This window comes from Miscanthus floridulus, chromosome 13, assembly GCF_019320115.1.
Source record: "Miscanthus floridulus cultivar M001 chromosome 13, ASM1932011v1, whole genome shotgun sequence".
NCBI lineage: Eukaryota > Viridiplantae > Streptophyta > Magnoliopsida > Poales > Poaceae > Miscanthus > Miscanthus floridulus.
The window spans coordinates 29,232,522-29,243,436 of record NC_089592.1 but is presented as its reverse complement, the minus strand read 5'-3'; the positions used below and the strand labels follow the sequence as shown (position 1 = coordinate 29,243,436).

Here is a 10,915-nt window from a genome sequence, read left to right as displayed (position 1 = left end):
ACGTAATACCCTACTCCTATGGTCTGTTGGATTATATTGGCTATCGTATGATATTATGTGTGTTTGGAGGGGGTCCCTGCCCGCCTTATATAGTCCGGGGGCAGGGTTATAAGTCGGTTAGATCTGAGAGATAACCGAAAAGTAATAATAGATTACAGGAATTATGGGATCATACGTATCCTAACAGATCTTGTAGTATCTTCAGGATATCTTCCTGGTGTCTTGCGGGAGACGCCGAGCAGCGTCGTGCCCCACAAGGCTTCGTCTTGTGGGCTGGGCTGCCCCTAGGGGCACAGCCCATGTGGTCTGCCACGGGTATCCGGGGTCGCACCCCCACATAGACACTCGGCAAAGATAAATTTGCCGAGTGCCGTGATCTGACACTCGACAAAAATAACTAATATATCCGTCGTCGCCCCCTCCACTCCCTTTCTCTCTCTCCGTTATCTCTTCTAGAGAACACGCATACAGGGAAAGGAGAGGAGGTGTCGGCCTCCTAGGTTGGCTCAGGCAGGCCTACACCCGCGCCCTAATGCTCGATGGCGGTGGTGGCCGGCGAGCGGCGGTCTTGTTGCCGGGGGCCGGTAGAAGCGGCAGCAGGCCCAGGGGTGCCCGTACGCGCACGTCCTGTAGGGCGGCGGGGTGCCCGCCCATGCGTGTGCCTAGGCGAGGCGGCTGTGGCTAGCCCGGTCGCGCCCACGGCCTGCAGGGCCAGCGCAGCGGCGGTGGCCGGCCGGTTGGGACCCTGAGCGGCCGGATCTAGCCTTGCGTGCTCATTAGCGGCCACGGTGGGTGCTTCGTGCGTGGCGGCTCGTGGAGCAGAACAGGGCACTGGCGTTGTCGCTGGCGTCCAGCGCATCGTACGATGTGACGAGCTTCCACAAGCTAAGCTGCGGCCATCGAGCAGAAAGCAGGTGGACTGGGCGGCGGCTGCGGCGGTGACCAACTCCACCACAGCCAAAAGCAGAGACAACAACAACAGCGAAGGTGGTGGGTGGCTCGGCGATCGCGAGCTCCGCACGAAGGTGGAGACGCTGGCCAGCATCTGGCACAAAGAACATCGTGAAGCTTTACTGTTGCTACTCCGGCGCCGACTGCAACCTACTGGTGTACGAGTACATGCCCAATGACAACCTGTGGGAGGTGATGCACGGCTGCTACCTGCTGCTAGACAATGGTGGCAGCGGCGGCCTGTCCGTGGACGATGGTGGCAGCGGGCGGCGTGGTGGCCGTGGTGGCAGGGCGAGCCACGGGTGGACGGCGGTGCGGCCGAGGCGCATGCGGGGTGGGGGCTATTTTTATATATTTTTGAATTTTTTTTGCCGAGTGTCAGTTTTAGTACTCGGCAACGTCTTTGCCAAGTGCTCGACAAAAAAACACTCGACAAAGATAGCTTTGCCGATTGCAACACTGGGCAAAAACTTTGCCGAGTGTTTTTTTTACCTTCGCCGTATGTTGTGGGCACACGGTAAACCTGGGCATTCTGATAGTGCAATTTCCAGACAAGGACACTTTAGACATTTAACCTCTTCCACTAATTATTTAGGCTAGTCTCGGAGGTTTCATGCCATAGTTTTCGTTCCAAAGAAAATGTCATAGTTTTCAATACTCCCGTGCGGCAGAAACAGTGTAAATTAGTTCCACCATAAACCTATGATAATCTCTCTCTCTTCATTTATATTGTGCCATGGCCCCGTTCGGCTTACCCCATATTCGGCTTATTCGGCTTCTTTTTTCAGCTGGAACAGTGTTTTTCTCTAACAACAATTCAACCAGAACAGTGTTTTTCAAGCAGTTTCAACCAAAATTCTGCCAGCCAACATATCAACGTATTTGTTCAGTTGATAATTTATTAATGTTAGTAAAACTCTAATGAATTTTTTTCCAAGACTGAGCTTGAGAAACAGGAGAAACTGTGCTTTAAACATTTCTTACAGGGCTTGAGTTTCAGCAGAAAAAGCTGCTTTTACATTGAAGGCGAAGCCAGAGTCATGTTTAGAGGATCTGGGGCCCTGCCAAAAGCCCATTTCTGTACTTGTATAGGATGGAAAGAAAATATCGAAAATTGCCGGATCGACTCCATGAATTGCATTCAATACTCGAGCAGTGGTTGAGTACACCAATGCTTTCATTTCATGGTACTATATATGATAATGATAATGAAAGTAAACTGCCTTTAAGTTCCAGCTCAAGTTTCCAACATACACGGCACACACACCCAGCTGCACTGACATACGTTCCTGGATCTCGCCAGCGCCGACCGAGACCGCCGCGTCGCGCGCGCCATGGTTGTGGAGGCCGTCTCCGGGAGCCCGCCGCTGGCCGTCGGCGGCGTGGCCGGCGGCAGCAGCATGGGCATGGCCGTGCACGGGCACCGGCTCTCGACTGTGGTGCCGAGCTCGGTGACCGGGGAGGAGGTGAACTACGAGCTGGCGGACGCCGACTTGCTCCACAAGCTGCACTACCTCCGCGCGGTGCACGTGTTCCGCGCGCCGGCGTTCACCATCGAGGCGCTGAAGGAGCCCATGTTCCCGTGGCTGGACTTGTACTTCCCCGTCAGCGGCCGGCTCCGGCGGCGTCATCAAGCGGCCGACGCCGGCGCCGAGGGCGGCAAGGCGGTGGGGCTGGGGCGGCCGTACGTGCGGTGCAACGACTGCGGCGTGCGCATCGTGGAGGTGGCCTGCGACGCCACCGTGGAGCAGTGGCTGCAGGCGGAGGCGGAGCGCGGCGGCCTCTGCAAGGCGCTGGCCTACGACAAGGTGATCGGGCCGGAGCTCTTCTTCTCGCCGCTGCTCTACGTGCAGGTCTGCATCGTGCCAAATAATTACTGGCCACTCACACATCTACTCTCACTTTAATTTCTTGCAAGTCACTTTAATAAATTCTCGGATCATAATGCTTTCTTAAACGCGGCTACGGCAGGCGAATAATGCCGGTCTGAACTTATACAAGAGTTTTGGAGGTACATGGGGCCATGGGGGTTATAGAGACAGGAATGTAAAAGATGTGCTCACGTTACATAAATAGCATTCTCAGTGTTGTTTGGAACAAAGGAGTACAAAACAGGAACATGGAAAAAACGCTAAGAATAAGATGGAGTGAATAGTGAGAAATTGTAGAATTCAGAAATAGATACTTTGAGCTGTTTGGAATGGAGGAGAAAACGTCCAGGAACATAACCAGCATAGCAAGACGAGCAGAATTTCTATCCCTTGATCGAGTTGGAGCTGAGTGGAGGTTTTATTTCCTACATTTTTCACTACTCTGATTTTCTTTCCTTTGGAAAGGAACTTAAATTTCCTTCGTTTCAAACACTATCATACGATTACTTTTATTTTAGAATTTATTCTTTCAGAATTGATTTAAGAATCCATTGATCCAAACGTGGTCTCAAAGTTTTGATGCCGCAGTTGAGCGGATCATATGCAGCCAAACAACGGTGGTTGATGCGTATAGATGCGCTAGCACTAGTATCACTTCTCACTGTAGGTGCATTGCTGCTGCAGAGGACATCCCATTTAATAATTTTTTTCAGAAACGGGCGCTCATGCACATGGAGCTAGTGAAGTGAAGCGTAGAGTAGCATACTGTTGTGTCCCTTGTCCTTTCAAGTACTAGATGCTTGTTTAGTTCCAATTTTTTTTTTCCAAAAAGTGCTACAGAGCCATCATATTGAATCTTGCGATACGTGCATAGAGCATTAAATGTAGACAAAAAAAACTAATTGCACAGTTTGGTTGGAAATTGTGAGATGAACGTTTTGAGCCTAATTAGTCTATGATTGAACATTAATTGCCAAATAAAAACGAAAGTACTACAGTAGCCAAATTTCTAAAATTCGCGAACTACACTAGAATTAAGAGCCGATAAAATTATTATTTTTGGCTTTATTAGCAGCTTCGACTCCGTCATACAAAGCAAAAAACCAAAGCCGTACTAAACAGATCTAAATAACTCATCATAGTGAGCTCATGTGAAGATAGTACTACCCCCCCCCCCCTAACTAAAAAGAAAAAAAGAATGTAATTCTAGGTTTAATCAAAGTCAACCCATCTTTTTACTATGTTATGAAAAATATTATAACATAAATAACTATAAATATATATTAATAATATTGCATAACAAACCTAATAGTAGATATTTAAAGTACGTATTATGGATATTAATATACTTTTTATGTAAATTTGGTCTAACGCTCTAACTTAAGATGTCTTGACTTGAACCAAAGTTGAAATTGCATTCTTTCTAATACGAGTGAGTACTTTGTCTTGGAAATCTTCAATGCGGTAGTAGTATAATATTATATCCCATAAAGTGGAAGATCTGTCATCCCCGACATCGAGTAACAACCAACTTAAATGAGGAGTCCTTACTATTTGAATGTCAAAAGTAAGTAGTGCTTTGTTTGACACTTCGCCGATTAACTAGCAGCTCAAAAACAAAAAGTACCAACTAATAGATACGCTAATTTTTAGCTGAAAACTCGGTCAACTACTTGTTAGTCTAAGAACATTTCAAGAGTCTCTTCGTATCCTTCTGTATTAATAGAAATAGATATTTTGGTAAAAAAGGGCCTTCAACTGCTTACTCAATTAAATTTCTAAATATTATCATACTATATTCCTTGTTTCTGGTTAGCCAAAAAAAGATAGCGGAGTCAACTATCCAAAGTATGCACAAAATATAGAGAAGCTGCTAGTGGGTGAAAATGGATATAGAGGAGTATTTTTGTATTTCAAATGGCTCTCTCTAAACTAGGATTGAAGTGTAAGTTTTACGAAAGATCGTTTGGAGGATCTCGGAGGAATAATTTTACACAACAGAACGTTGGAGGATTTACTCTTAGCTAGCCTCAACCACTAATCAGTGCGCTACTAGTTGACAAAATCACTTTTTATTATCCACATTCAATTTTTTCATGCAACTATTAATTGGGATAGAAATTAGAAGCACCACCTGTCTAAACTTATATGACCAACGAAATACCACTATACTTCAGAAAGATTGTTGTTTTATAGTTTTGCCTAAAATAAAACATTTCTATCTTTAATTATTAGTTTCTAGAAGTCTATATAATTTAACTAAGATTTATATTTTTAGATTCATCATGAAAAATATTTTCATAATATACAATTTGTATGCTACTAAATTAATTATCCAAATTTGTATGAATTGATCCTCAAGATAATTTAGGATAAAGATAGAACTACAAGGTTTATGAACTACAAGCTGGTGTATTTTGTTTTTCTTGCTGAGTGGAGGTTTATGAACTACAAGCTGGTTTATGAGCTGAGTGGAGGTTTATGAACTTAATTATCCAGTATATATCTTTGTAGTGACAAAACCAGTATAGTATGTTACAGTACAAAATATAAACTGAAAGCGGCAAGTGATTGAACAGGTGACGAGCTTCAAGTGCGGCGGGATGGCCCTCGGCTTCACGTGGGCGCACGTCATCGGCGACATCCCCTCCGCCGCCGACTGCTTCAGCACGTGGGCGCAGCTCTTCAGCGGCAAAAAGGCCCCGGCACCAACCCTGCGAGACCCACTCGCCATGCCGCCCCCGGCGGCCCCACCAGCCAGCGTGGCGGCCCCGCCGCCGTCGGTCAAGGCCACCGCCGCGCCCGTCGGCGATGACTGGGCGGTCCCCGGCACCCGTGACATGGTGCCCTTCTCCTTCCACGTCACCGAGCAGCAGCTGCAGAGCCTCCAGCTCAGCGCGGCCAAGGAGCATCAGCAGCGCCATGTGGTGATGGGCCCGTTCGAGCTGGTCTCGGCGGTGATCTGGCGGGCGCTGGCCGCGATCCGAGGCCCCGAGGAGGAGGAGGCGACGCGCACGGTGACCGTCGTGAGGACTGAACCGGCGACGCCCACGCCGGGCGGCGGCGGCGGCCGCCCGGCGCTGGCCAACGAGCACCGCATCGGCCACGTCGTCGTCGCGTCGACCGGCTGCTCGTCGTCGTCGCCAGCGACGGCCGACGTCTCCAAGTTGGCAGCGCTGCTGGCCGGCGCGCACCTCGACGAGGCCAGCGCGGTCGCGGCGGCGGCGTTCGCGGGAGCGGAGGACGCCGACGTGGCCGTGTACGGCGCCAACCTGACGCTCGTGGACGCCGAGGCGCTGGAGGTGTACGCCGGGCTGGAGCTCGCGGGGCGGCGCCCGGCGCACGTGGAGTACGCCGTGGACGGCGTCGGCGACGGCGGCGCGGCCGTCGTGCACCGCGACGGCGGCGGGCGTGGGCGCACCGTCGCGGCCGTCCTGCGCCGCGGCGAGGCCGACCGCCTCCGTGCCGCGCTCCGTGACGCGCTGCCCGTTGCTGCTTGATGATCTTGCAGGCAGTACTCTCGTCGTCTTGTGTGGTTTTCAGGCTGAATAAATTGAAGGATCTTGCAGGATGGATGTACTCTTTGTGGCGCATGTGTTCGCCGGTATGTTCGATCGATCCTGCCATCCCATGCCAGTGCGTGTGTTTATGAACTTCCTGGCTGTTGAAGGCTTGAAGCTTCGACTTCAACAGCACTGAGACTATGTATCTTTGAATGCGTGGTTTGTGAACTTTTGTAAACTGTTATCTCTGTAGCCCTGAGACTACGTATCTTTCTACTTATTCTTTGTCCCATTTTGAATGGTACGTCTTTCTTACTTCTATAGCTGACTTCATGGAGAATTGGCTCAATAGGAGATGAGGCATCTAAGGGCCGGTTTGATTCACCCCTCTAAACTTTAGACCTCTAAACTTTAGAGTTAAAAGTCTCCAAATAGGTGATTCAAAGTTAGCTCTAAACCTTTAGTGTACCTCAATTAGAGCTTTAGAGCTTAAACTGAGCTAAAGTGCTCTAAATTTTTTAGAGGTCTAAAGTTTAGACGAAAGAATCAAGACTCTAAGGAGTCTAAGTTTTTTTTTCTCTTTACAGGGGGGCATGGGCGAGGTGGAAGATTAGGAACAGGATGACCATTATTGAAAAGACCTTCACAAGCAATCCCTCTGATGTGATATACGTATGTTGATATCTCATTTGTGCAGAAGTGGCGTATTCTACTCAATGAAGAGGGGAGGGTGCAGTAGTTCACAGATCGTTTATGAGGACCTAGCTTAAACCTTTCAAGCCCCATGGATAGGGCGCAGACAGACGTAGTAGAAATCTATTTTTTGTGGCTCAGTTTACCTCTGCAGCTTTTGTGTTCTTTGGTTGTAAGCTGGCATCCCCAGCATCTTGTTTATGCTGAGTAAGTCTCTTTTATTTTTTGTTTATGAACTTTTGATTATATAAACTTGGCCATGCTCAGTTCCATTGTACCAAGTACCAAGTAATTAGTAAGCCACTGGCACTTGTGATGGAAGACACTCTAACCTGAACACAATAATGTGTGGCAAATCACTACTGGATTGGGGCGCTTAGCCGAGTGCCTAATGCACTCGGCAAAGGCTACTTTGCCCTCGGCAAAGCCTTTGCCGAGGGCAGCACTCGGCAAAGAGCCTCTGGTAAAAAATCCGTCGGCAAAGAATTCTTTGCCGAGCGCTTTTTATCGGGCACTCGGCAAAGTCTTTGCCGAGTGCAATCTCGGCACACGGCAAAGAAAAGTGACCGTTACGGCGCCGATTGCGTTAGCACATGCTTTGCCGAGTGTCATGTCAGAGGCGCTCGGCAAAGATTTTTTATTTTTTTTTCAAAATTTCTTTGCCGAGTGCCCTACCGGGGAGGCACTCGGCAAAGATTTTTTTTTTAATAATTTCTTTGCCGAGTGCCCTGCCAGGTCGGCACTCGGCAAATATTTTTAAATTTTTTTTCGTAATTTCTTTGCCGAGTGCCCTGTCAGGGCAGCACTCGGCAAAATTTTTTTTTAAAAAAAAACTTTGCCGAGTGCCCTGGCCCTGGCACTCGGCAAAGAGGCTAATTTTTTTTTGATTCTATATTCACAAACACAGCATATAAAAGATATATATAACATCTGTGACATCACAAACACAATATAGCACATATATATCACTTACATCTCATCACAAAGGCAATACCACATATATATCACATGTCGATCACACAATATCTCACATACATGACATCATAAGCATAATAGGTCCAATATCCATCGAAACAAGTCGATAGTTGATCACAGTGCATCACATGCCCATCAAGCGGTGAAAAAGGGATACAAACTACCGGCGGAGAGGAAACTGAGTGCTTGGTGAAGGAAAAGTGCCGTCGCCTGCTTGCGCCTGAGATGGGTTATTCGAACCCGCCGACAGAGGCTGCATAAAGGACAAGAGATTGCATCTGTTAGAGTGGTCATCTAATAAAAGCACTAGTCGAAGCAATTTGGTTTCATACTCACAGGACTAGCTCTAACTGGCGGCGACGGTGGAGCGAACTACGGCACAGCTACACCGTTCATTTGCCCAAAGTTTTGCAGGAACGTCGTAATCTCCGCCAGTTGCTTGGCCTGCCTTTCCCGCTCGGCCCGCTCGTCATGTCTTTCCCGCTCGGCCTGCTCGGCCCTCGCCGTCAGGTCCCGCAGCTCCTGAGCCATCCTCTCGTTCTCGGCCTGCAACATTTCAATCGAATGTTTCAGTAATGCAAAGGTAACTAAGTTATTTAAAGATCAATGTACGAAGAGTTAAACGGGACTAACCTGGAGTGCGTCGACCCACTGCTGTGAAGGGGACGGTCATTGGCGTATGGCCGGGCCTCCGCTTGGGGTCTGTGCTTGGATCTGGGAGAGGGAGGGAATCTCGCTGGGCTTGAGGGTGCCATCGCCAATCTAGTACCGCCCATGCTTCTTGCCTTGTCCGAGCCTCATGACCATCGTCCCATTGATGTCGTCGGTGCTCGGATCCCAGTCTGGCCCATGGACCGACCTTGCCTCCGACACCTACGAACTGATGCGGGTGTGGACGCTCGGGTTGCTGTAGGACTCGGGCGGGTCATCCAGGGTGAAGGTGACAGCGGATGTCGCCTTACCCTTGCGGGCTAGACCATATGCCATGAAATTGGAGATGGACTGCCCACCATGTGACGCGGACTGCGAGAAAGACAACAAGATGATTAGAAGAAACATGCAGAATGGAGCATCAGAATACTAAAAATTCACGTACCCATGCTTGCTTGTATGCACCGAGGCTGCGGCTGCCTTGATGGTGTGTGGGGCTTGTCGCTGCCATACGCCGCTCCCGCCCTGCCTCATGGTCCTGGATATAACCCTCCCTGAACCACCTGTCCACGATCATCTCCCAGCAGTCCCGATACGACTCGCACCACCATGGAATTATCTACATGTCATAAAGAATTTGAGATGTAAGAAGACCAAATTAAAGCTACTTAATCTCAAAACAAATCAGTATTCTTCTTCTTCATTTACCTCGAGGTACTGTTCCCGGGTCAGTGTCCTCTGTCTTGCCTGTGTCTTGGTGATCTTCTCACCAAGGTGCGTGGCGTAGTACTTGACGATGCAAGTGAGGCGCTCCTTGTAGTGCATGTCGGTGATTCGTTTCCTGGCACTTTTCACCATCACCTTCTCCGCCCTGTCCTCCTGTCCCTCTTCACATCTAAAAAAAGTCTACAAACAGACACAATGTATCAATTCATTATGTCAAAAAAGTCAAATGAATGCGATGTATTGATCAAAGTTGTGCAAGCACGACTTACCCAGAACTCTCTCCTCACCCGCTCCTGCTTATCTCCACATGCGTCGGGGGCATCTTTGTAGTGGTCCCACGATTTGGCCGGCTCAGTGTTCCCCTTGTGCGTGACAATGCCAGGGTAAAAGTGCCTGCACACAAGACCTGGGATGTGGTTGGGGTTGCGTGAGTCACCAGGCGACACAACCAGCCAGTGCCTGCACAAATCATTAACAAACATTATTAGTTTCTCTGACAATTTTCAACAGGTTATATGAAGTAGCTGTGATAAAATCTAAAGTTACTTACCTGTCCCCCTGGGGGCGGATCATTGGGCATAGGGGAAGAAGCGGAGGCCCAGGGAGTTTCGAGGGACCTCGCAAGTAGATCCTGGCCACAGTAGAAGAGTCTAAACCAGCTGTGCCTCCAACCTCGTCGCCCTGCGGTGCCTCGTCTCCCTCATCGTCCATCTACCGAATCAGCTCCTCCTCGTCCAAGGAGTCCGGGGTACGGTGCTCCTCCTCCGGCACGTCACGCGGCCTGACTAGAGGAGGCCGGCCCCTCCTGCTACTGCTGCCGCTACCGCTGCTCCTGGCCCTCTGCCTCCTCCCGTCTGAAAGGTCCTAATGGCTAGAGGGGGGTGAATAGCCTAATAAAATTTCTACAACAACACTTAACAAAGTGGTTAGACAATTATGAGGCGAAGCGAGTGTTGCGCTAGCCTACTTAAAATGCAAGCCACCTACCACAATTCTAGTTTAGATAGTGTCTATTCACACAATAGCAAAGACACTATCCTATGTTAGTGTGCTCTCAAAGACTAACTAAAGAGCCACACCAACCAAGCAAGCAAGCTCTCACAACTAGCTACACTAAAGAGCTTGTCAACTAGTTTGCGGTAAAGTAAAGAGAGTGATTAGGATAGTTATACCGCCGTATAGATGAAGTACCAATCAATCACAAAGATGAATAACAATGGAGACCAATCACCTCGGAATCAAAGGATGAACACAATGATTTTTACCGAGGTTCACTTGCTTGCCGGCAAGCTAGTCCTCGTTGTGGCGATTCACTCACTTGGAGGTTCACGCGCTAATTGGCTTCACACGCCAAACCCTCAATAGGGTGCCGCACAACCAACACAAGATGAGGATCACACAAGCCACGAGCAATTCACTAAAGTACCTTTTGGCTCTCCGCCGGGGACAAGGTGAAGAACCCCTCACAATCACCACGATCGGAGCCGAAGACAATCACCACCTCCGCTCGACGATCCTCGCTGCTCCAAGCCGTCTAGGTGGCGG

General features: G+C 49.0%; 1 protein-coding gene across 1 annotated transcript; it reads left to right on the top strand.

Moving 5' to 3' along the window:
• Positions 1-2,193: 2,193 nt before the first annotated feature.
• Positions 2,194-6,644, top strand: LOC136501574 (protein ECERIFERUM 26-like). The gene is made up of 2 exons (XM_066497089.1): positions 2,194-2,804; positions 5,402-6,644. Exons 1-2 carry the CDS (start codon positions 2,286-2,288, stop codon positions 6,320-6,322), a joined length of 1,440 nt encoding a protein of 479 aa, XP_066353186.1. The 5' UTR covers positions 2,194-2,285; the 3' UTR covers positions 6,323-6,644.
• The last annotated feature ends 4,271 nt before the right edge of the window (positions 6,645-10,915 follow it).

Bases quoted from the DNA above. Each gene is read 5' to 3' on its own strand.
- LOC136501574 (XM_066497089.1), top strand. From the start codon at position 2,286: ATGGTTGTGGAGGCCGTCTCCGGGAGCCCGCCGCTGGCCGTCGGCGGC. The intron at 2,805-5,401 runs GTCTGCATCGTG...GTGATTGAACAG, and splicing joins CGCCGCTGCTCTACGTGCAG to GTGACGAGCTTCAAGTGCGG.